Source organism: Dermacentor variabilis, chromosome 2, assembly GCF_050947875.1.
Source record: "Dermacentor variabilis isolate Ectoservices chromosome 2, ASM5094787v1, whole genome shotgun sequence".
NCBI classification, from domain to species: domain Eukaryota; kingdom Metazoa; phylum Arthropoda; class Arachnida; order Ixodida; family Ixodidae; genus Dermacentor; species Dermacentor variabilis.
Genome location: NC_134569.1, coordinates 5,915,241 through 5,940,936, shown reverse-complemented (window position 1 = coordinate 5,940,936; position 25,696 = coordinate 5,915,241). Strand labels below are relative to the sequence as shown.

The following is a 25,696-nucleotide window of genomic DNA, read 5'->3' as shown; positions in this document are numbered from 1 at the left end:
TAGCAAACGCGGCATTCGCGCGTGATCGGAGAGGCTTTGCGTATATTGAAATTTGTGGTTGGTCCAGTATGTAGGTGCGAAAATGAAGAAAATGGAAATCCCGGAGCGCGGGAAGACCAGATCGGAAACACCAGAAGCGGAAATTACGGAAGCGGAACTGGTATGAGCGACGAATGAGGGAACAGTGGCGCACATCAAAGGTTGGCACTACTTAGCAAACGCGTCATTGGCGCGTGATCGGAGGGGTTTTGCGTCAATTGAAATTTGTGGTTGGTCCAGTATGTAGGTGCGAAAATGAAGGAACTGGAAATTCCGGAACGCGGGAAGACCAGATCGGAAACGCCAGTAGCGGAAATTACGGTAGCGGAACTGGTTTGAGCGACGAATGAGGGAACAGTGGCGCACATGAAAGGTTGGCACTACTTAGCAAAGGCGGCATTGGTGCGTGATCGGAGAGGCTTTGCGTTAAGTGAAATTAGGGGTTGGTCCAGTATGTAGGTGCGCAAATTAAGGAACTTGAAATCCAGGAATGTGGGAAGACCAGATCGGAAACACAAGAAGCGGCAATTGCGAAAGCGGAACTGGTATGAGCGACGAATGTGACGGAGAAGGACAGGCTTTGGTTCCACTGAAATTTAGGGGTGGGCCAGTATGTAGGTGGGGCATGGTGAACTTAAATTTCGGGGCAGGTGCACGTGAAATTTGTACGTGGGCCAACCTAAATGTACGGGTGAACCAACTTGAAATTTGGGGATGGGGCAACTTGAAATTGAGGGGTGGGGGGGTCAACTTAAATTTTGGGGTGGCCAACATGAAATTTGGGCATAGGCAGACTTAAATTCGAAGGTGTGCCAACCTGAAATTTTGAGTTAGGGCCAACTGAAATTTGAGGGTTGGCGAGGTGAAATTTCTAGTTGGCCCAACGTACATTTAGGGATGGGCCAAGTGAAATTTGGAGGTTAGCCAACTTGAAATTTACGGGATGGGCCAACTGAAATTTGGGGGTGGGCCAATATATAATTGGGGCACGGGTGAACTTAGTTTGGGAGTGGGCGAACTTGAAATTCGTGCATGGGTGGACATAAATTTGTGGTTGGCCCAATTTGAAGTTTGGGCGTGGGCAAATTCAAATTTGGGGGTGGCCCAACTAAATTTGCGATTGGGCCAAGTGATATTTGGAAGTTGGCCAAGTTGAAATATGTGGGTAGACCAACTTTAAGTTTAGTGGCGGTCCAACTGAAATTTCGGGGTGGGCGAATTTGAAATTTGGGGGTTGTTGAAATGAAATTTGGGGATGGCCCAACTTAAATTTGGAGATTAAGGCTTGCGTTCACAGTAGTTGAATATCATACTTGTTTCAAAAAGCCGCACTGCAAATTTGAACTTAGAATTTGGCTTAATAAGTTCCTTAGGAAAGGTACTAACAGATGGACCGCACGTCTCAAGCTCAGTTGGCGCATTGCGCTTTGTGCATGGCGTTCTTGCCCTCAATATACAACCCCGATTTGTTTCAATAAACAGGTGAGAGATGCGCTTCGTATGTGCTGCACTCGTCTCTGTGGTTCAATTTAGCAGCACTGCTTTTTAAACGTGGAAGTAGCGGAACTTAAAAGTTGGGTGTGGGGCAACTTAAATTTGGGGGTATGCTTATCCATACTTAGACAACTCCAGTAGAGTTCCTGCATACATTTTTATGCATTGATTTCCTTATAGTGATTACCGAGGCGAAGTTAGAACGCACGCCAGAGCTTGCGCGGACAAGGAACGCGCAGATAACGCAGGCTCCCGAGGGTGACGTGGCGTCGCGGTGAGGCCTTCTTACGCAACAGCTGGCGCGCCAGCAACAGGTGTTCTCGGTCGACCGCGCTGCTTCGTCGAGGCACACACGGGACATCGCGTCGCAGCCAATGGGAATTCAGGTGCGGGCTGTTTCGCTGCTACAGATGCCGGATTTTAATGTCGAAGCATTATATGTTCCATGGGACAGAAAGGCCGGCGTTGTGCGTGACGAGTGGTAACAAAACTCGTCATCATCAGGGACGGGATCAGCATCTTTTATGACGTCATTAGTAACGCAGGATTAAAGTTAGAACAAGTTGTAGTAAGGTGGCTTAAGGTGGAGTAAAGTGAAATAATGTGAAGTAAAGTGAATGAAGGGGAATTAAAGTGGATTCAGGCGGAATAAAGTTCACTAAGGTGGATTACGATTGATACATATTAGTGCAAGGTGGGTTAAGGTAGAGTTGAGAAGGAAACATGACAATGTATGACGTCACGTATCATGGACGCAACCAAACAATAGCAGACGTTGATGCTTTCGCACTCAATTCAGGAAATGATACTAAGTAACTGCCAATTTCTCGCTGAAAGCTCGATTTGATGCTTTCGCAAAAAAAAGTGAGAGCACACTTAATCTTCGCCTCTAAACTTGGATGGCGATAGCATTCAAAGATCTCACGCTTGCGTACATCTTCGGCTTATGTAACCATGATGTTTACCGGGAAACACTGGAGGCGAACGCTATGTACGAAGGCGAACTTTCTGGTAGAAACGCGTTCTCTTCCGTGGGCCGATCCCACAGGTAGTGCACAGCCGCGCCAAGAAATTAATCTTTTTCAGGTTTCTGTTACTTTCGCACTTTTAATAGGTAAGTCTGAGACGATTTAACATAAAATGCATGCGCTGTCAGTGTGTTGTTTCATGACATTTGTTTGGGGGCTGTCATTCTCAAAATTACAAGGAATAACTTTGTCAAGAATGTAAGGCAAGGTACGAGCAGCTTTAGTGATAGAATGGCGTAGCAATATAACCCACATATACCGCATAATACATAGCAAGGCGTGGCATATACATATACCTAAATATATGTGGAAGTCTCGCTCACGGACAACTCCGCGGAGGCTGACACTGGATGTTCTGTGGCACGGGGCCCTTAACGCCGTCGCATTAAAAGATCCTCCAGACTGGCCAGAAGGCAACGCTATCACGAAATCGTGGTCGTCATTTAGACACGAGTGGCCTCTTCGTGCTGGGCGGCACGGGGCCGTAGCACTACTTTGACGCTTCGCTGTCGCTGCAGGTTCTCGAAATCTTCGAATCAAAGTTTGCGTCACCGTTGCTAATGCCAAGTCTGACGTTGCTTAATTCTCTCGTCGGCTATATTTCACCAATTAGATTGTATTTCTTACGCGGTAAACACGCATGCATTATGGTTAGCTCCTGAATCGCTGTCGACATAGAAAAATAAAAAAAACAAGTAAAATAAATGGCATGCTCGTATTCTTCATGTTTATTGGTTATTACATTGGGGGTTCTAACATTTTACTTGCATAAATGCTTTGAAAACACTATATTATGCGGGTAATTAAGAAGATAAATAGTGAGAACTTCTTAGGTTAGACAAGCATTGAAATTTGCAATGGAAGTGGGGCTCACATAACTCAGCGACGAAGGTGAAATGGACCTATTTACTAGACTTCTTCCGAATACACACAGAACAACTAACAAGTAAAAAAAATTACAAGTTCAGTGCCTTTCCACTCTGTAAGAAGGATGACCAGCGAAGCTGTGAATGGGGGGCCCCTCAATGGGCGAACTGCACCTCCGTAGCAGGTCCGCCTGGTCTTGCACTATCCTCGGGATCGGCCCTCGTATTGGGAGGGCTTAACGCCTGCTTCACCTCCAGCGCGGTTTGGCGCGGCGTTGCACTATATCCGGAATCAGACTACGTATCGAAAGTGCTTAAGGCCTGCTTCACCTCCGCCGCGGATCGGCCCAGTATTGTACTATCTTCGGAATCCGCCGCCGTATTGGGAGTGCTTAAGGCCTGCTTCACCTCCGCCGCGGGTTGGCACGGCATTGTACTATATGCGGATTCGGACTACGTATCGAAAGTGCTTAAGGCCTGCTTCACCTCCGCCGCGGATCGGCCCAGTATTGTACTATCTTCGGAATCCGCCGCCGTATTGGGAGTGCTTAAGGCCTGCTTCACCTCCGCGGAGGATCAAATCAAATCAAATCAAAGTTTCATTTCATCTCTCAACAAAGAAAGAAAGGGGGTGGCGGGAAAAAACTGCATTACTGCAGCTTGACTAAGCCCGGCCACCTATGGTACAATTCGACAGTGTGCAGCAGTAGTATAGGTACAGTGCTCGCAGAATGAAACGGGACACAGATCATTTAGTAGTACCCTACATAAGTGCAAATTACGCGAGAGCACCATGTCGTGTCGCTAGGAATTTGGTCACCAAAGGTGGCGAGGACTCCGATGTAAGTGTACGCGCCAGAATTACGTCGATGTGACACGAACTACAGCCGTCTGAAACGAAAGTATGCGCATTACTTAGCCCTAAATTGACGCGTTTCATTCAGTGAGCACTGTACATAAGTCAAGGCACTTTACAGGAAATGTTAAGAAAGAATATGGTAACATGGACATACTGGCAGTAATTTTTTTTGCAGAACAACAACAAGAAAATGAAGAAAAGAGAGGTACATACGAAATAATTTAAGAAAATAAGCTGTGACAATGCAGTGAAAACATGAAAACAAAATTGAATACATCAGATGCATCAAACTCGATATACATAGACGACATACGCATATGTGCACACATACACATATACATACACTAATACTAATCTATACTAATACCAATGTACGTACTAATATGTATACAATAATCAAATACAAGTACAGGAATCACACAGCGGGATTTTGCGAGAGGGAATAAGTGAAAAAAGAACGAGGAGGCGTAGTATCCGGGTTTAATCCACTTGTAGTTAGGGTGTTTAGTAGATCAGCTATGCGGTAGGACACAGATTACTGTCCATAATTTGTACAACAAAAGCTTGTTAACAAAATGTCGGCATGTCTCGTGTTATAGGGAATTTCGCGATGATTCCCCCCCCCCCCCCCACATGTTAAACAAATTTACATTATATTTCCCCTTCTCAACATTTCCCATTCTCAACGTTGTTCTGTACAGGCATGCTAGACGAAACGAATAAATGAATTCAACCGGCATTATTTTGTATTCGTAAAAATATTTAGACGTGTGTTCTTTGGAGGAGAGATTAGATACAGCACGAATTGCTCGTTTTTGACATAATTTTAGTTTGGCGATGTTTTGTTTTGATGTGGTTGCCCAGATTAGGTGACAGTAATTTAGTGTAGAAAGAAGAAGTGAGTTATATACAGTTCGTTTCACAGTGGTAGGCAAGACATGTCGGTGTCTATGTAACAGTCCCGTTATTCTCTTTAGCTTTCCGCAAAGTGATTCTGCATGTTTGTTCCCAATCATATTTTCTGAAAATATAACTCCTAGTGTTTGAACGTCGTTTAAAATTTTAATTTCCTCACTTTTTAAATACAATCTGTCTTCAAGATTCAGGGCCTTATGCTTTGGGTGAAACATGATCACTTGCGTTTTCTTAGCATTACTTCTTAAATAGTTTCTATCACACCAATTTGCGATATCCTGGAGCACAATGTTTGCATAATTAACGAGAGTGTCCGGATTTGTGCCCCTGAAAAAACATGGTGGTATCGTCTGCATAGCCTATCCATTTGATATTTTCAGCGGTCGAAAAAAGGTCATTCATGGAAACAATGAAAAGAAGTGGTTCGAGAATGCTCCCTTGTGGCACACCATGTGGGATAGGTTTTTTTTTTGAGTTTGAATGATTATGGCAAACGTACTGACACCGATGTTGCAGATGCGAAGACAAAAGCTCGTTTGCGTGAGCACGTACTCCGTGCTGTTCAAGCTTAGCTATAAGTGTAATATGATGAACAGTATCGAATGATTTCGTGAAATCTAAATATACACCTAAGACTAGTTCTTTTGCATCAAACGCTGTAGCTATAAATTGTTTTTGTGTTAGTAAAACCAATTCCGTTGATTTGCCTTTGGGAAAACCATACTGTGATGTCGAGATGAGCGAGTGTTTTTCTAAGAAACCATGCAATTGCTTGTGTAAGATTTTTTCTAAGCCCTTCAAAGAAACAGGAAAAATGGAAATCGGTCCAAAATTATTTAGATCGTTTTTATTTCTACCTTTGTGGATTGCTACCATTTTTTCAATCTGCATCTCCTTCGGAAAGGAGCTCTTTTCTAAGCATAAGTTGTAGATTTCAACTAACATGGGCGCAATTCTGTCTATAACAAATTTGACTGGCCTAACTTGCACATCATGCTTACAAATCACGTGATTTACATCACGTGATTTGGAATTCTCTAGGCTATAAAGCACATCTTTAACTTCATTTTCACTTGTGGGAAAAACACCATACTACCAGAAAATTGTGCTGTTTTATGACTCGAGGGTATGCATGTTCTGCTGTAACTTGTAGGCTCTCCAACAGCTATGAAATGATCATTCAAAACATTTGAAAGATCTGCTGCGTGGACAACGCGGTTGTTCACAAGCATGCTGTTAACATTAGAAACATTGGTCGGTGTTTAGTCGCTTCCAGAACAGAGCAGAGTATCTCACCACATCGTTAAAATAGGCTTGGTAATACTCTTTTTTCGCGGAATTTAGTATAGCGTTGAGCTTATTTCTAAACACCTTGAAGGCCTTAAATTTGTCAATGTCTTTGGGTTTCCCAAATTCCCAGTACATGCGGTTTTTCAAATTTATCTGCTTGTAAAGGGAAGTGTTTATCCAAGGTTTTCGAGAGTTCTTACATTTTCTGATTACGATATCTGGAAAATGTTTTTTATATGTAGTGTTAAAATCCACAATTGAACGCTTCGTACATGCTATCTGCGTCGGTATACGATAGAACGTGACTCCAATCATAAATCTGAGCTTCCATTCGAAAAGCATGAAGGGAACGATCTGGAATATCCTGAGTATGCACAGGACTGCTACGTTCACGCTTTTCTTCATTTCCCTCAGAAATAAAAGCAAAGACAGGAAAATGGTCGCTAATATCGCACATAAGTGTTCCACTTGACACAATTTCACAGTCTGCATTTTTGATAAATAGATCAAGTAGACTCGATGTTCTATCAGTGATGCTGGTTGGTTCATTTATAACATTTTAAAATCCACTACATGTGAGAATTGACTGAATATCACTACTAATGCTGGAAACGGATAGCAAATCTATGTTCAGGTCACCGCTGAGAAATAGTAAATATTTGTTTTGGGACACGAATTCTAACATTTCCTCAAAAAATCAAGAAAAACTTGGCACCGAGCGTTAGGAGGCCGGTAGACCACTGATATAATCCTGGAGCCGTTTTGCACAGTTATCATTTCAAAAATATCATTTTAGACAGAGAATTCCTTCAGAACTTGCATGTCGTGAGCGCGACTAACCAACAGCAACACGCCACCACCCCGGCGTTGCGGACGGTTTAGTACGAAGGTTTCATAACCAGTACGCGTAAACGGAACGTTTGGTCGTGAGTACCAAGTTTCAGAGACCATTATGGCGTCAAACTGAACATCAGTAGAATCAATGAGCAAATCTAAATCATCATGCTTATTTTCCAATGATTGCGCATTAAGATCAAGGAAGGCTGGGGAGTTCTTGTTTCGCAGTGTTTTTAGGTTTTTCGGCGCAACAGCCATCTTGGCGCAACAAGAAAATAAGTTGTAAGCTTGGGATTGAAAGAGATTGCTCTGATAGGCTGATCACGGCTCTTCCGCATTGTTTGTCATGAGCTGTACGGCATCGAGGCTGATGAGCCGAAGCACAGGGGAGCCATCTTCTCGATGTGCGAAGACTTTCCCGTCTTTGGTCCATACGTGCTTCCACCCCACCTGCCTCTTTTTTTTTTTTTTTGCTGTTGCAGCGCCAAGTATCTGCTTGCTTTTTCGGGTGAAGTGCTCGTTTATGTAAACGGAACTCGCCCTCCCTTGCCCCAGCAGAGCTGTCGTGATCCCCATTTTCTTTGCTCGGCCCGGTATTGCACTAACTTCAGGATCCGCCCCAGTATTAGGAGTGCTTAACGCCTGCTTCACTTCCGCCGTGGGTTGGCACGGCATTGCACCATATCCGGAATCGGACTACGTATCGGGAGTGCTTAAGGCCTGCTTCACCTCCGCCTCGGATAGGCCGAGCATTGCACTATCTTTGGGATCGGCCCACGTGTGGAGAATGCATAACGCCTGCTTCATCTCCAGCGCGGGTCGGCCGGACATTGCACTACCTTCGGGATCGGCCCACGTATGAAAAATTGTTGGTCTATATCCACGGAGACGAGATGCGCCAGAGCATAGCCATAAACAGCTTCGCTGTAAAATGATCGTGCTTATCCATGAATGGCTCTTATGTACATTGGCGAAAACTTGAAGCGCTTTCTCGACGCTTTTACTAACTTACAGCAGCTGTTTGGTGCAGCAATCAACAGAATATTTCATAACAAACCTGGGAAAGCTATTTATTAGTTGATGTGCAACCAACTCCAACATGAGCAGCACCATTCAGCTCGAGCAGTAGCAACAGACAATAAAGCGAAATAATGACTGAACGTGCACTGATTAAACTTGTTGGCCACCAAGTAGGTCACCATTGAGGTTAGCGGATGACTTGAAAGCCACAAAAAAAAGCAGAAGTGTAAGGCGAGTGACGATACCATATCCAGATTTTTGCACCCGCTTCCCGTAACGTCGTAAAGAGACAAAATCATCTGGAACGGACAACGAAATTACATGGACACCGAAATATTCCGTGTGTCCCAGCCAAATTCATATCTTTCATATGAGTTGTGAACGCCTCTACAGGCGAAGACCACTGCGACAGATTTGCCGGCACGACGACAGAAGTTAGATGTCGCCGGCGGCTATTTTGTTGATTCGCAACCAGTGCAAGCAGCGGTACCGCCACTGTTCTCCTCAGCTGCTAGCGATCTTCGGCCAGCGCTAGCATTGCGGCATGCTTCATGAGCGCGCCGATGAAAGCGAGCATAATAGTTGGCCTGCACAGCTCTTGAAATGACTGAACTCGCGTACGCGGCTTGTTGTAGCACAGCAGCGGTTGTGATGGCTGGCTGACCAGTGCGTCGTGCTTGACGACGGCAACGTGAGTTGCTTGGAACTGACGACCAACGATATCGTCGAAACTGTCAATGACAAAAAGGACAAAAAAGTCAACCAAGGCACCAGTGACAAGGAACTTACAGACGAACCCTGACAAAATGGAAGCGTTGGATGCCCTAGAGCGGTACTTTGCATAACTACACCATGCAGCGTGGCACGAACCTCGTTGCCATAAGGTCGACCACACTCCCACACGGACGAAGTACGCAGCAGAAAAGTTGGCAACCTCTTGTACTCCGTCTCTCTCGGTTCCATGTTAAATAAAGGTTTTGCTTAGCCAGACGTGCTTAGCTGGCGCCATTGAGGCGCCATCTTTACAACGAAGTGACCTGTATAACGAAAGATTTTGGAGGTCTCGAACGAATGCTTCGCTATAAAGGCGTTTCACTGTACTTTGATAGCATCTGCTAGGAGCTAGGTAAGTGTTTATTAAATAATAAAGATTCGGTATGTTTTACTACAATGTTAGCAAAGTGTGGGCCTGCTAACTCCTCCGAGTTTTCTTGCGCAATGCGGTTTAGATGCGAGAAAATACGTTTAAATTTGTGACCTCACATTGACGTTATATGCGTGGCTTTTTACAAGATAAATTAAGGAAAGCTGCGCTATAATTTTGTCGCCCAATAACCAACTGCTCTTGCAATCTAAACTGTTTTTGTTCTTTCTGTTTGATGTTATTTTAAATGACAGACTGCTATACACAAGGCACGTAAGAGGAGTGCAACGCCAACATGAAGGCTGGCTGAGGAACAGGACGAGGAAAAAGTCAGAGACGGGGAGATGAGCCAGTGTTAAGTACCGGCTGGCTGCCCCGTGCCGAGGAAAGATATATAGGGAATAAAATGTGATAGAAAAAGAGAAGGAATAAAAACAGAGAAATGTTACATGCGACTTGCTACAGCTTTCACAGGAATCGGTCACGCGCTGCAACTCATATTCGGTCACTCAATCCACAATCATGGGAGCGCTTAGAATATAGTAAATAAGAAGATGTGGGGAGGGAAGAAAAATAGATTGGCCCAATGGCGAAGGCATGTCACTTTTTTTGTAAAATAAAGATAACAATATGAATTATAAGGCCTTCGGATTGTATAGTATTCTTCTGTATCATGCAACACCAAGGAGCTGTACAACAGACGATCTGCTTACCATATGTCGCAGGGAACGTCTGCAGTGCAGCGGTTTCTGAGCTGATTTGTGTCTATATGTTTTCTCTCCATTAGTTTTCACTAACAACGCTTCCGTTTCGTTTACGTGGAGCGTGCAGGAGTGACCGTGAACGCAGTCCACCCGGGCGCAGTCGACACTGGAATCGCCGGAGAAGAAAGACTGATCGCCTACCTCTTCCGAATCCTCGTGAATTTCTACGGAAGGGTAACGGGTGCCCGAGCTTTTCTTGTGTACAGTGCAGTACTGTAAATGGCGTCTCCAGATCAAACGGATAACAAATTGTGCTAGTGCTACAACTAGGAGGATAACAAGCTAAGCGTAAGGGATGCTAAGGAGCCATGGAAAGGAATATATTAGGCGTAGAAATTGAGATTTCAGAGCAAACTCAAGTAGAGGATGTTCTGTTGGACACTAAGAGGATACGTGTATATCGAATCGCTAGGTGGTGCAGAATCGCTACGAATCTGCACCACCTAGCCAATATCGGTGTTACTGTACAGCTTTCGCAAGGGTCTACTGCTATGAAATTGCATGACGACCGTTTTTCTTGAGCATACAGTGCATACGCGTACACAAAGCACACAACCGGTGGCGTGCAATTGAAAAGCTGGCGAGGGAAGGAACGCGCAACTAGAAGCAGCCGAGGCTTATTTGGGTGGATGAGGCGCTCTTTGACCATACCTGGCCCTTGCGTCCCTAAACGCTTAAAATCATCATGAGGCAACACAGGATGCAGTCGACTGTCGCAGGACTACCGGGAGTGATCAGATGTGCACGCAAATTGCCTTACGAGGAAGGAATTATGAGGTACCGGAAAGTGCGCTGCTCGTTACCAACGGTCCATGTATCTTGGAATATAGATTCAGCAATCAATTTCTTATCAAGGACCCATCGCATGTAATGAAGGTATTGTTCCCTTTTTAACCACTCGGTATTGCTATTATCAGATGCTCTACAGGACTTCCCGTAAGGGAATGCGATTTACAATGAAAAAAATTCAACGAGAATTACGATACTCCCTATTACAAAATTTGAGGCCTGTCTAAATGTTTTTTCGATTCGCGTATTAATATTTTGTATTACGAGCATATACGTTTATATTAGGAAGACAACGCTGTGAGTGGCGCGCTTGGTTTCGATACAGACGACGCGCGCTACACTGGTGCCATATCATGACCATCGTCACCGCACAGCCATCTTGCGTGGCGCTGTTCTTCTCACGCTTTTGTTCCACCAACGACGAGAGCTGCCCTTCGTCGCGGGAAGATCGTGCCACCAGTGTCAGAGGCGACAACACCCAAGGGAGCGTCACACCGAGCCTTACTCGTAGCCGCTCGCCATCGCCTCTTGCAGACGCAGTTATACACGTCACTCCGGTTACGCTTGTAACGCGGACTGACCTCAGCAGCTGACGCCGCCGACGAGCGTCAGCGTCCCCATCTCACGGCACGAGCACATCATAATTGGATTTCTCCGCTCTTTCTGCGCATGCGCCAGGAGCAGTGGTTGCGAGAGAGAAATGTGGGAACTTTCGGTCCTTGAGATTTCTCTTCGCCTATGTACTACGCGGAAGAAAGTTGTTAGCTCCGTTCGTCCTTAGCCGAGCTGGCAACGCAATCGACAGAATGCGTGGCCGGCAAGGCGAAGAAGCTGTGTCCGAGGTGAGCTTGTGGCTACTTTGTTGCGACGGTAGCATATTAAATTTTTATAGTCGCAGGGGGATACGTTTGGAAGTGAGGTGTCGTCTCAGATGACTTTAGTGGCAAAGTATTACATCGTGCCGTTACATCGTGACAATTCAGAGCGATCCAGGCAGCTGCAAGCAACAGCTCGAAACTAAGCCTTTTCTACTGCTTTCTGCAGGATCCGGCGCCCGACCTGACTACTGCACCGCGCTTGCCATCGATAGCCGCACAGGCGGCTGGTCCCTTCAACAACCTGCGCACTTCGCTACACGTGTACAACTAGATACGGAAGATCCAGTGACTTGGTGTGGCAGTGGCATCTCATGCGCATGTCAAGGCTTCAGCCCTTTCTGCGCAACTGGCTACCGCTTAAAAGGACGTGCCCGACCTTCGTCGTGTCTTTCTGCTTGATATTATTCTTAGGCTCCTGGATCGCCCTGTTTCTGCTGTTTATTGTTAAATATGGGTGATAATCCTTTAAAAAGCCTTGGACAGACACTTGCTGACAAACCACCGTCGACTGTTAAAGAACTGGCTAAGGATCTAGTTGATGTTACTTTGCGCCTTGAAGAGATCACTACAATCATCAGAGCAGACATCAAAGGTATAGCTGATGATAACAAGAAATCATCTACCGATATGGAAGGACTTAAAGATTCTATGACCCAGATGAACACCATATTTGAGCAACTCAGAGCAGATGTGAAAGGTGTGTGCAGCAAACTCGCTGAGGTAAAGGAGAAGCAGTCCGACCACAGTCGAGATATAAAGGAATTAAACACTCAAGTAAAGACCACGAGGAAGGAAATGATAGAGCTAAAGCAGTATAGCCGTCGGAACAACTTAGAAATCAAAAACGTCCCTGCATCTTCTGAAGAATCTTTACCCGATATGATGCTGAAGATAGCCACATGCCTGAAGGAGGAGCTTCGACTGGAACACATTGATCTGGTTCATCGGGTTCCGACAAAAGACAAAGGACGACCAAACATTGTCGTTAAGTTTGTTTCAAGGAACGTTCGTGACCGTCTGCTGCAGAGTGCTAAACGTAACAGGTTAACGACATCGTCACTTGGTCTTGAAAAGAACGAACCTGTGTACATCAATGAGCATCTTTGTCCAGAGTACAAGATCTTGCTCGGCAAAGCCATACAAACGAAGCGGGATAAAAACTGGAAGTTCGCTTGGGTGTCACAATCTAAGATCCTAATGAGGAAGCTTGAAAATTCCACTGTACTGCACATAAGAACTGAAGAACTAACCAACGTTGTCTAGTGTTCATATCTCTAACTAGCTACTGCTTTTCGTCCTTATGGCATATTCAATTACTGAAGTGAACACCGAATTTCATGCAAAACCATGAATGTCTATACTTCACTGCAACATCAGAAGCCTGAATAGAAACAAAGATTTGTTGTGCGCATTTTTAGCGCAGCATCAGTTTTCCCTACGACATCATTGCGCTCTCGGAAACATGGCTAAGAAACAGCGAACACATTCCGATTTCCGGTTATCATTTTCTATCTAACCCAAGGCAGACTTCATCACGTGGCGGAGGTGTTGCCTTATATGTTAGACAAAATCTAACCCTCATCGAAATGCCTCAATTGCTTATAAGTAATGATAAATTTGAATCACTTTTTGTCGCAATACCTACAGGCATGGTCATAGGCGTAGTCTATCCACCACCCAGTTCAATTTTACAACAGTTTTACAGTGTTCTGGAAACCATTCTTTCCGGTTTGACCGATAGAAACTTTAACTCTGTAGTTGTAACCGGGGACTTCAATATAGACACTTACGGAGACCTAAATGCCGATTATTCATTGTTATTACAATCATACAATTACAAGAACTCAATCTCTCAACCCACAAGAATTGCAGCAACCTCAGCCACAATCATCGACCATATTCTATGCAATCATAATAATATTCTCGCAGGTGTATACAATACGAGTATAACAGATCACTCTCCTGTCTTCGCATTGATACCTAATGATGGAAGCATTACTAGGAATGAACTAAATCCACGCACAGGTCGAATAAATTACTCGCTGCTTCGTGATAAAATTAAGAAGATAAATTTCTCTGACGTACTCACTGCAGACAACAATACTGAATGTGACAAGCTACTGAAAACCCTCTCCCGTGTCATCTCTGAATGCACAACAACCAATCATCACAGGTACGAGCAGCCGTTGTGTCCATGGATGACTAAGACTACATTAAGCGCCATTAAGGAAAGAGACACTTGGTATCAGAAGTGGAAACAGCAAAGACATAATATGTACTATTTACAGCAGTTTCGTAGCTCTCGCAATTTTGTCGTTGCAATCATTCGTAAGGAAAAAAGAGTTTAACGCGCAACTGCTCTGTAAGGCTCAGGGTAATTCTAGAAAGATGTGGGACATTATTAACAATGTATTTAGTGCATCTGTGAAAAGGCACATTGCTCCTGACCGAATTTACATCGAAAAAGTTGGTGAGTTTAACACATACTTTACCAACGTTGGGCCAGTTCTAGCTGACTGTATAACTTATCAGACATGTGATGTTAATTACCCGTTATTATGCTGCACATTTTGCCTTAAACCAATAGAAGATACTCCAGTACAAAATATTTTAACCGATATGAATGCTAACAAGGCGGCTGGTCACGATGGCATTACTGTCAAAGTTTTAAAAGATAACGTTGACCTCCTCTGCCCTGTTCTTACAACCATATTCAATCTTAATATCGCACGCGGTACATACCCTGAAACTCCAAAGATTGCTAGAGTATCTCCTATATATAAATGTGGCGATAATAATGACCCTGGAAGTTATCGACCAATTTCTGTTTTGAGTGCTATTAATACCGTGTTTGAGAAGGTTATTTCTATTCAATTGAAAGAGTACCTTAACACAAACAACATTTTAAATGAATCTCAGCATGGCTACAGAAGCGGTTGCTCTACGTCCTCAGCAGTACTAGAGTTGTCGCAGCATATAAACGAAGCACTCCGTAATAATGAATTAGCCTTAGTAATATTTCTAGACCTCAAGAAGGCTTTCGATACAGTTATTCATTCCATACTACTAAAGAAACTTGAATACTACGGTTTCAGTGCCAGTACTTTCAATTTATTTTCTAGTTACTTAACCAACCGACAGCAGTTTGTTAAAATTGCTAATTTTACGTCTTCGTGTTCTTTTGTTAAAACTGGTGTGCCACAGGGGTCTGTCCTAGGACCAATTTTATTTTCTTTGTATGTCAACGATTTTCCTTCAATTCTCACATCTGCCAAAGCTGTCATGTACGCGGACGATACTGCACTAGTGTTTACAGGCAAAACACTTCACGAAGTAATACAGATTACTAATAAAGAACTAATCTGTGTTTCATCATGGTTTGGAGCAAATAAACTTACACTCAACAAAGCTAAAACTCACTACATGATTTTTCATTCTAGGCATAGTCATGTTAACAGTGCACCTCTGCAAATATATCTGGATAATAGCATTCTGGAGCAGGTGAACACAATTAAATATCTGGGCGTGACACTATACAGTAGTTTAAACTCGAAACCACACACTGATAACCTATGTTCGAAGCGAGCTTCAGCGTGTTATGGGCTCTGAAAGGCGAGGGCATGCTTCGATATTTCGGTACTGAAAATCATCTACTTTTCTCTCTTTCATTGTCATTTGACATACTGTTGCGAATCATGGTCGTCCACATTTAAAACATATTTGGATCCAATTTTGCGCTTACAAAAGAGAGCGGTGTGGATAATGACATTTTCTAGTCCATTCGAATCCAGCAGTCATTTATTTTGCAGGTTGAAAATACTTCCCTTTACCCTATCCTCCGAAATGAAAGTTGCTATTTTAGTGAATAACATAATATGTCGCAATCACTCATTGTCGTTTAGTATATTTGTGATTCCTACACGAAATACTATACACGCCACTAACATAAATTTTAATTTACCAGTTACCCGAAACACATACGGTCAAAGACTAATTCAGTATCATGGTACAAAGATATGGAATGCCTTACCAATAGAAGTGAAGAGTGCCAGTAACTTTTTATTTTCCATAAAAAGATTATATCTCCCAAAAATTAGTTAAGAATGTTGCTTTGTCTTTGTGGTGATATTTTTTCAGTAATACTATTCTATTGTTGCACTGATGTATGTTTTCTTTTTTCCCTCTTGTTTCTCATCCTGTACAATTATGTATAATCAATACGCATTTGTTCATCACTGTCCTGATCGCCTCAGCACAAACGCATGCATACCACAGGGGCCCACACTAGCCTTGGCTATGGGCCCAACAGTTGTTTGCTTATGTTGATGTACAAATTTATGATGAAATAAATAATGTCTAATGTCATTCTTCATTAATGTCGTTGAGCAAGGTCAGCATACCGCACACTTCAGGAGATTCACGGGAGCGGAAACAGTTTATGAATTCCACTGCCACGCCGATGCGAGTTTGTTGCTTTTTTTGCGGTGGTAGCATATTAAATTCTGATAGTCGCTGGGGGATACGTTTGGACGCGAGGCGTTTTCTCGGATGACTTTATTGGCAAAGCATTACGCCGTGCCGATGCATTGTTCATTAATGTCGTTGTGCATACCACACACTTCAGGAGAATCGCGGGAACGGAAACAGTTTATGAATTCGACTGCCGTGCCGATGCAGTAGTTCTTAATGTAACTGAGCATACAACACACTTGGAGATTCGTGGGAATGGAACATCTTGTACTCTGTAGGAGGAGACGATGACGAAGTGGCCTGTGTAGAACGCTGCCTTTTTGTTTCTGCGAATTTGAAGTTACTTTGTGAGAGACGCTGCTCCCTTAACTACGGTGATGGACGTGGCCTGGAGGGGTTCCTGGTCCTTCTACGTCAACAGCGGCCCCACCGAGGAAGAGGTCTAGTCGCCCGAGTGACACCGACAGCGAGTACACTGTGATCTACTCAGGGACCAGTGATGTCAGACCTCACAATTTTATTTGTGCCTGTGGCTGCTAGCGACAATCTAAACCGGATCAACCGCCAAGCCACATCTGTGTCGCTCGAGGCACCTGTTCCGGGTCAGATCAAAGATGTAAGGATCAACGCCCGTAAGAACATCCTCGCTATAGATGTTACAAACCGCAGCGCGCTAGACATTCTGAGCAACGTTAAGGTGCTGGATAGCACCAACCTACGCTGCTATAAATAAGACGATCATGATTTTACGGCCGGCGTTGTCTATGACGTAGACGATTCCATGAGTGATGCTGACCTGCATATAGCCATCAAGCCGGCGACAGAGGGAATTACCGCATTACAAGCCCGTTGCCTGGGAAACTCGCAGTGTGTCAAGTTAACTTTCAAAGGAGAGAGCCTACCGTCACACGTCAAGGTCGTTCACTTCCGACACATTGTACGGCCTTTTGTGCCATAGCCGCTTCAGTGCAGGAAGTGTCAAAGGATAGGGCACGTTAGTGCGTTTTGCACAAACGCTGCCGTGTGCTCACGATGCTCTGATTCGCACGGCTCCGACGCCTGTCGTACAGAAAACCAAAAGTGCGCCAATTGTCAAGGCTCTCACGATGCACTTCAAAGAATTGCCCACATGTGAAAAATGAGGCGAAAGTCTTGAGGCAAATGGTCAGGGATGGTTCCTCGCACAGGGAGGCTGCCGCTAAGGTGCGACGTCGACGGTCACGTCGCCGGAGATCTAGGAAACCCACTGCTATGGCTAAAGATGCACCACGTCCACTGATAGTCCACAAACTTCCGCATACACCTAGCAATAGTAGCAGTGAGGTTCCTCAGCAGAAAATCTCCAATATCATTGCCTCATGCGAGGAGTGGCCGCCGTTGCCAAGGCTAGATCCACCAGCGGAGCGATAAGATGTAGCACGCTCGCCGAATTATGCTTCACCTTCTGGCAGCAACCAAGACGACGACAAACAAGTTGTCACCATGATAAGGGCCCTTACGAACACGCTACGAGCACTACTCACGGCCATACACACTCCGGCGGCTCGAGGCGCACTTCAAGTACTGAATGCCCTGAATCCGGTACTGTCCGGTCTTGAGAAGCACCATGGCTGCTCCTCTACATTCGTTCCTTAAAGAGGTCAAGGAAGCGTCTACCTTCCAATGGAATATCGGAGGCATTAAATCCCGCACTTCGGACTTTCGTCCGTTTGTTTTCAAGAACAAATTTCCAATAATCGTCATTTGTGAACCAAACATTGAGAGCGTCATCCGCCTAGCAGGATACGAAACTTTCATGTCTGCCATCTGTAGCGACCACAGCAAAGTCATTGTTTATATCAGATGCGATATCGCGTATGTTTTACACCCAGCGGCACCTGATTACGGCAATCAGTACCTATGCTTCACTATAATATGCAAGAACGTCGCACTCACGCTCGTAGGCGCCTACATTTCACCTTCGAGTCGATTTGACAACGCAAGACTAAGTGCAATTTTAACAGCGACACCTGGACCATAGATTATTACCGGAGACTTCAATGCGCATCATTCGCTATGGGGAAGCTTAGAGATGCACTGTCGAGGAAGAGGTGTATTATCCTTCGCGTCGGACCATGAGCTCTGTGGCCTAAATGATTGCAGTCCCACTTTTTTGCGGGGATTGACATACAGCAGTTGGACTTAACTTTTGTTTCAAGATGCCTCAGTGCCAGTGTGAAATGGTTCACGGACAACGAAACGCATGGTAGTGACCACGTTTTATGTTAAACGTTATATGTCGATTTTAACATATGTTAAAATCGACGGCATGCGCAAGTCACACTCTCCTACAGTTCTTCATCACACCGACTGGCTTAAATACACGTTGCTCATGGAGAAGAATTGCCAAGAGACCCAGGACTGTTTACCTGGCAACGTCGAGAAGCTAATTAACGCCGCTGCTCAAGAAGCCACAAGATCATTTAGGCCTATTCCTAAGTTTTCTGAATTCGAAGCAGAATTGGAGCGGCTTCGAGCAATCCGCCGTCGCGCGGAATGAAGGTACAGGCGCACCAAGTCCATCTACGACCTAAGGCAGGCGAGACGCATACAGAAGAAGATCCAGCGTCGGATCAACTCCCTGCTGTCTCTAAGATGGAAAACCTTCTGTGATTCCCTTGATCCGCATAAACCCCTGGCACATATATGGAGAACTGTGCGTGGTCTTCCAACATTGCCGCAACAACGCCAGCCCTTCAAATGCCTGGCTCTCTACCAAGGTCGCAGAGAGATCGACATAACGAAGGACTTCTGTTTCAAGGTTGCTGGTCTACCGTCATCGTTCGCTACACGTGATCCCCATGATGTTCCAATTTTGCGGGATTCTCGTATCGACAATCTGTTTTCCATCGAGGAGTTGCAGGCGGCGTTGGCAGCGTGCAGAAGTTCCTCATTGCCTGGGCCTGACGGGGTGACATACGCAGCTCTGGAAAACCTTGGTAAAACAGACCTGCATGCACTTCTAGACGTGTACAATAATTCATGGTGTGAAGGAGTAGTTCCTGCTGCATGGAAGTCCGGCCGCCTTGTGCCTCTGCTCAAACCAGGTAAATCACCCCTAGGCGTGGCGTCTTATCGTCCCATTGCTCTGGCCAGTTGTCTAGGAAAGGTGATGGAGAGGATGGTGCTGACGCGTCTAGAGTGGTATCTAGAACACTACAAGTTATACCCTGACGCTATGGCAGGCTTTCGACGCGGACGCTCTTCTGTAGACAACGTCATAGATCTTGTCTCGTCTGTTCAGCACGAAAAAAAGCCTCGGGAGGCTGTTAACGGCGATGTTCCTGGATGTTAAAGGTGGTTATGACAACGTAACCCATCAAGCCATCCTGGACGCCTTGGGCGATGTCGGCTTAGGCGGCCTTGTTTTTCGATGGATATCCAACATCTTGAAGGACAGGTGATTCTTTGTGCAAACAGAGGATGATGCGTCATCGCAACACAACACCTACCGTGACGTACCACAAACAAGGCGGAGTCTTGAGCCCCACTCTCTTTAACCTCGTGCTCATCGACCTAGTGCATACCCTTCCGCAATCCGCCCATGTGTCGATCTATGCAGACGATATATGCATTTGGTCATCAGAAGCGACGCGTCCCCAGGTGCGCGCCAGACTCCAGAAAGTGGCCACACTAACATCAGGTTATCTTCGAGCGCGAGGCCTGGAGGTGTCCTCCGAGAAGCGCTCTATAGTCGCTTTCACGTGCAAAGCAATGAAACCGTACGTTATCAGAATTAATGGACAGCCGATTACCGACGAAGAGACGCACCGCTTTCTAGGAGTGATAATAGATCGAGACCTTTCCTGAAGTCCTCATATCTCCTACCTAAAAAGGAAATTAATCATGATAACCCACGTGCTCAGATTTCTTGCGGGAAAGTCATGGGCTGCGTCTGTGAGTGCGATGCTCCAACTCTATAACGCACTGTTCCTCGGTCTCCTGCGCTATAGCTTACCTGTACTGGGTGGGGCCGGTAAGACCAACCTCCGTGGCCTCCGGTCTGTACAAGCTCAAGCTCTGCGAACTTGCCTTGGTCTTCCCAGATGTGCATCCACGGCAGCAACAATAGCCATCGCGCATGACCAACCGATCAATATGTATCTTCAAGTAGACGCTTTAAGGATGCATATCAGGGACTTCGCCCGATTTCCATCGCATCATCTAGCCACCCTTCCTGCCGCTCGACCTCGTTCAGCGTTTAGCAAGATTTTTGCGGCCAACCATGAAATTTTACCGTCAAACATTACGCCTGCAGCACGGCCATCTCTACCGCTGTGGTGCCTCCATCCACTCCAGGCTCTTGTTGTTATTCCCGGTAGGAAAAAGAAGACGGAGATGTCAACTTTTGCCGTCAAACAAACCGTGCTTTCATTCCTACATGACAAGCAGAAAGGACGCATCCACGTTTACACGGACGGTTCTGTCTCCTCTAAAAGTCCAGCTGGAGCAGTGGTGATGCCCGCAGAGTCTGTCACCTTCAAGTTCAAGACATCTCACATTACATCATCGATGGCTGCAGAACTCGCAGCTATCCGTTATGCTCCGGAGTTTATTGTTCACAAATCATTACATTCATGGTCCATCTTATGTGACTCAAAGGCAGCTCTCCAGTGTCTGATGTCCCCTTTCACCCTTTCAACCACGGACCAAATGTGCAACTAGTCGCAAACATCCGACTACTCCACTATCACGCAATCAACAAGGGACACAACATCATCTACCAGTGGATACCGGGTCACTGCGGAATTTCGGGAAATCACGGTGGGGATTACGCCGCCCAATCTGCCCACGATGGTGCCCATGTTATACCAATACCACTGTCACGAACAGATGCAGCCACAAGTCTTCGCTCTCTCGCCCGCGAGCTTACGCAGAATCTGTGGAACATCAGTGAATTCACGAACGCACGTCTCCACATATTGGATCCACGTTTGCAACTGCGTCTACCACCAGGTTTACTACAAGCGGAAGCAACACTTCCGCTCGTGGTAACCAACGTTGAGGAGTAGCAGGCTAGAGACACGCTCTCCAGGCCGGCCTCTCCTCCTTTCTCTTCATTAAAACCTACCTACAACACTTCTGGGCCGCCTGTGGCTCGGCGTGTCTTTCACGAACTCCTATTCATTCCGCATTGGAATGGCCGACAGCCCTACTTGTGACACCTGCGGCGGCGAGGAGACGATTGAGCACCTCTTTTGTGACTGTCCCCGTTACACGGTACCAAGAAAAGTGCTCGTGACAGCACTTGAAAAAGTGGACAATCGCCCTTTACAGAGGAAAAACCTCTAGGACACTTGTCCAGACGGGCTTCGGCACTCAAGGCCTTAAGGGCTTTGCTAAAGTTTTTAAGGACATCCGAATTGTGTGACCGCCTTTGAATGTTGTAGCGCGCAGTATCGCGTTACTGTGTGAATTTTCTGGTTTCCATTTTTTTCCTCTTCTTCTTCTTTCTCTTATTATTCCCTTTACCCCTTTCCCCAGCACAGGGTAGCCAGCTTCTACTTACACTGGCTAACTTCCCTGTCTTTCCTCCCCTTTGTCTCCTTCTCCTCCTTGTACTCATGTGAAAGTACTAAAACTTGCGTCGCCATGCAATCTGAGCCGTAGATCGTTGTGAGAGCTGTACAGCCACACTGGCAATACAATACGCCCTGCGAATGAATACGCAACAGATGTATGCTAAAGAAAAATGGTCGTCATGCAATTTCATAGCAGTAGACCCTTGTGAAAGCTGATATTGGCTAGGTGGTGCAGATTCGTAGCGATCCTGAACTGCTTGTGCGCAAGGGTAATTAATGAAGGAGCGCGTATTACTACTCGCGGCTGTCACGATGTCTAGCTCATATACGGGGAGCTCTGTGGGGGCGAAACAAGGGCTCAGATCGCTACAACCGCGTGCGAAGTAGCTCTGAAGGCCTGTCAGTACACTTGTTCGGCGTCTCCGTGCTTGTGCTACGACAGGAGACGTGACCACAGGTGCGCACGTATATCACACTATATCCTCTGACAATGGCCGCTGTCCACTCTTGATATACTTCGCCGCAATACACTGTGCGTGCTTAATTGCGCGACATTGTTGCCTTGCGGCGAAGCTGACTTTAGGCAAACGGCATTATGCAACGCTCGAGCCATCTTGTCCGTCACTACAGATAGAAAACGCATACGCGTTCAAGCTATTTGAGCTGCCTCATTTTGTCGATGTTTACCCCTCTTTACTGAATGAAGACGATAACGTACGCCTGTGTGGGTGATTTAAAAGATTGATAAAAAGCCTGGTAACCTGTCCGCAGTCAGTCAAAAAACACTATTTATGCAGATGTCCTCGCTCCTGTAAAAAAAAAAAAAAATGCAATTCAGTGATGACCATCTGGAGGTGGATCCGCACCTATGTAAGCACAACCGGCTCATCAGTCACAAAGTAGGAGCTGAGAGAGAGAGAGAGAGAGAAACTTTATTGCAATTGTAAAGATTTGAAGGAGGGGTGGTCGGAGCCTCTCAGTCCAGGGCCCCACTGGCCTCTGCCGCCTGCCTGACCTGGCTAATTAAGGACTTTTGTCCTGCCAGGTCGGAGCGGGCGAGCTGTGCCTCCCACTGCTCCATTGTCCTACTTGTATTTGGCCTATGAGGGTACTTAGTGCACTCCCAGGTTATGTGTATTAGGGTAGGTATGCCACCGCACCAAGGACAGTTGGCCCTATAACGAGTGGGATACATGGCGTTTAGCAATTTTAAATGGGGGAACACCCCGGTCTGTATTTTACGCCAATCGGCGGCCTCTTCCCAGTTAAGTTGTGGGTGGGGCGGCGGGTATTTTCTGCGGACTCCACGCTGATGAGCAAGGATGTCTTTGGCATTTAAATTGGTGGAATTTTGTGAGGGATAGTGCGGGTGGTTGGGGTTAGAAGAGGACGCCGTCGCTCGGTTAGTGAACCCTCGAGCTAACGCGTTAGGCTTTTCGTTCCCCTGTACCCCCGCGTGGCCCGGGCACCAGAGTAGGCGATGATGGTGGTTGAAGGATTTGGGAATTATCGCGAGGCTAGCCGCAGTCACGTGCCCCTTGAGAAACATGCGACATGTCTCCTGGGAGTCCGTGACCACGACCGAGTCCCTTTGCGAACGCTCCGCGTGGGCGAGTGCGATCGCCACTGCTAATATTTCAGCCGAGGTGGGAGATCCTGCCGTGGCCGACGCGGTAATTTGCTGTTGGCTGTTAGTGTTCACGACTGCCAGGGCGTACCTCCTTTGGCAGCGCTGCCCGGTCGCCTCTGCATACAGAGCTGCGTCCGTGTAGTACGTGTTGTACCTATGGTTATTAGAGTACGCTGATTGAATGTGTTGTGCGCGTGCTTTGCGCCTTTCTTTGTTGTACTCGGGATGCATATTCTTTGGAATTGGGGCTACTGTAATTTTGGATCTCATCGAAAGAGGGAGAGGCACGGCCTGCTCTGTGAGATAAATGGGGTATGCTGGGATATTCAGTCTAGCCAATATTGCCCTACCAGTTTTTGTGAAGCTGAGGCGCTCTCTCTGTCGCATCAGGTTGGCTTGCCTCAGTTCGTCGAAAGTATTGTGCACTCCCAAAGCTAACATGAGCTCCGTTGAAGTACATTTAGGCAGGCCCAGAGCAGCTTTGAAAGCGGTTCGGATTATTGTGTTAGCCTGCTTTTCCTCCTCCCTGTTCAGGATTTGGTACGGTAAGCCATACGTTATTCGACTAACCACTAAGGCCTGTACGAGCCTTAGGGTATCGTCTTCTCGCATTCCCGCTTTTCGATACGTCACGCGACGTATCATTTGGGCTATGTTGTTGGCTGTGGATTTGAGGGTCTTGAGTGTCTGTACTGCTCTCCCGTCGCTCTGAAGCCACAAACCCAGGACTCGCATCGTGGGTACCTCTCGGACTGATTGGCCCTCAACCACGATGTTAATGGATCCTCTGGATTTGTAGCCTTTCGCGTGTATCCGGATAACCTCAGATTTTTCGGGTGCGCACTTCAGGCCACTCCATCTAGAAAACTTCTCCACCGCTAATAATGCGCTTTGGAGCGCATATTCCTTATCCCCTAGTGAACCTCTGCTCGTCCACAGCGTGATGTCGTCCGCGTAGAGCGTGTAACCTAGGTCGGGTATACGATCCAGATCGCGCGCGAGGTGACACATCGCTATGTTGAAGAGAAGAGGAGATAAAATAGCTCCTTGAGGTGTTCCTTTGTCAGGCATTTTAAATAAATCCGAAGTTATTTGGCCTATACTGATGCTCGCCTTGCGGTTGGAAAGAAACGCTCTTAAGTAATTGTATGTGCGCTCACCACAACCCGCGAGTTCGAGTTCCTCCAATATTGCGGCGTGAGAGATGTTGTCGAAGGCTCCTTTCAGGTCTAGTGCTAGGACTAGTCTCTCGTCGCCGTACGGTATATTAGTTAGAATTTCGTCTCTAAGTAGGAGGAACGCGTCCTGGCAAGATAAACCCGTGCGAAATCCTATCATGGAGTCCGGGAACCAGCTCCGCTCTTCCAGGTATCGCTGCAATCTGCTATGGATAACCCTTTCATAGAGCTTACCTAGGCAGGACGTGAGCGACACCGGCCGTAGTGTATCAATCGAGGGATTCTTTTTTGGTTTGGGGATCATGATTATTTTAGCCTATTTCCACTCTTGGGGCAAGTCTCCCTTGGCCCAGCACTCGCTATTAAATGTCTTTGTGATTTTCGCTAGGGCTACCGAATCCATGTTTCGAATCATTGCATTTGTGATCGAGTCTGGGCCCGGTGCCGAGTTTTTAACCGCGGATTGTGCCGCCTCATACACTTCCGCGTACGTTATATCTTCGTCTAATTTAGGGTTCGCTTCCCCCGCGTATTGTCTCCTCGCGTACGACGATCCCGTGGCAGGTGAGGGTCCTATGTACTTTTTCTGAAGCGCATGGACGAGATCTTGGTCTGTACCCTCGAAGTTGTCGGCTATAATTTGGAGCTTCTTGTTATTCTCAGTACGCGTGCTCATCGGGTCTAGCATGCTTCGTAGTATTCGCCACGTACTGGTCGTTCCAAGAGTTCCTGACAGGGTTCCACAGAACGTCGCCCACTCGTTTTTAGCGAGCTCGTTGGCATGGCCTTGGGCTTGCTCTGCCAAGAGAGCGATGCGTTGTCTCAGGTGTTTGTTTAGACGTTGCCTTTCCCACCTCTTGGCCAGTTTCCGCCTCTCTTCCCATAGGCTGACCAGGTGAGAGTCTATCACCGGCACCTCCGCTGTACGCTCAAT

The 25,696-nt window shown here is 46.2% G+C and overlaps 1 protein-coding gene across 4 annotated transcripts in view; it reads left to right on the top strand.

The window, feature by feature from the left end:
* Positions 1-25,696, top strand: part of LOC142570801 (retinol dehydrogenase 12-like) — a 193,872-nt gene that overhangs the window by 141,857 nt on the left and 26,319 nt on the right. For 3 of the 4 annotated variants that reach the window (XM_075679126.1, XM_075679124.1, XM_075679125.1), the window contains one exon: positions 10,324-10,430. The exons of the other annotated variant lie outside the window; for it this stretch is intronic. In XM_075679126.1, the coding sequence (XP_075535241.1) occupies positions 10,324-10,430 (107 nt within the window). The remainder of the gene's footprint in view (positions 1-10,323; positions 10,431-25,696) is intronic. 4 annotated transcript variants of the gene reach the window in all.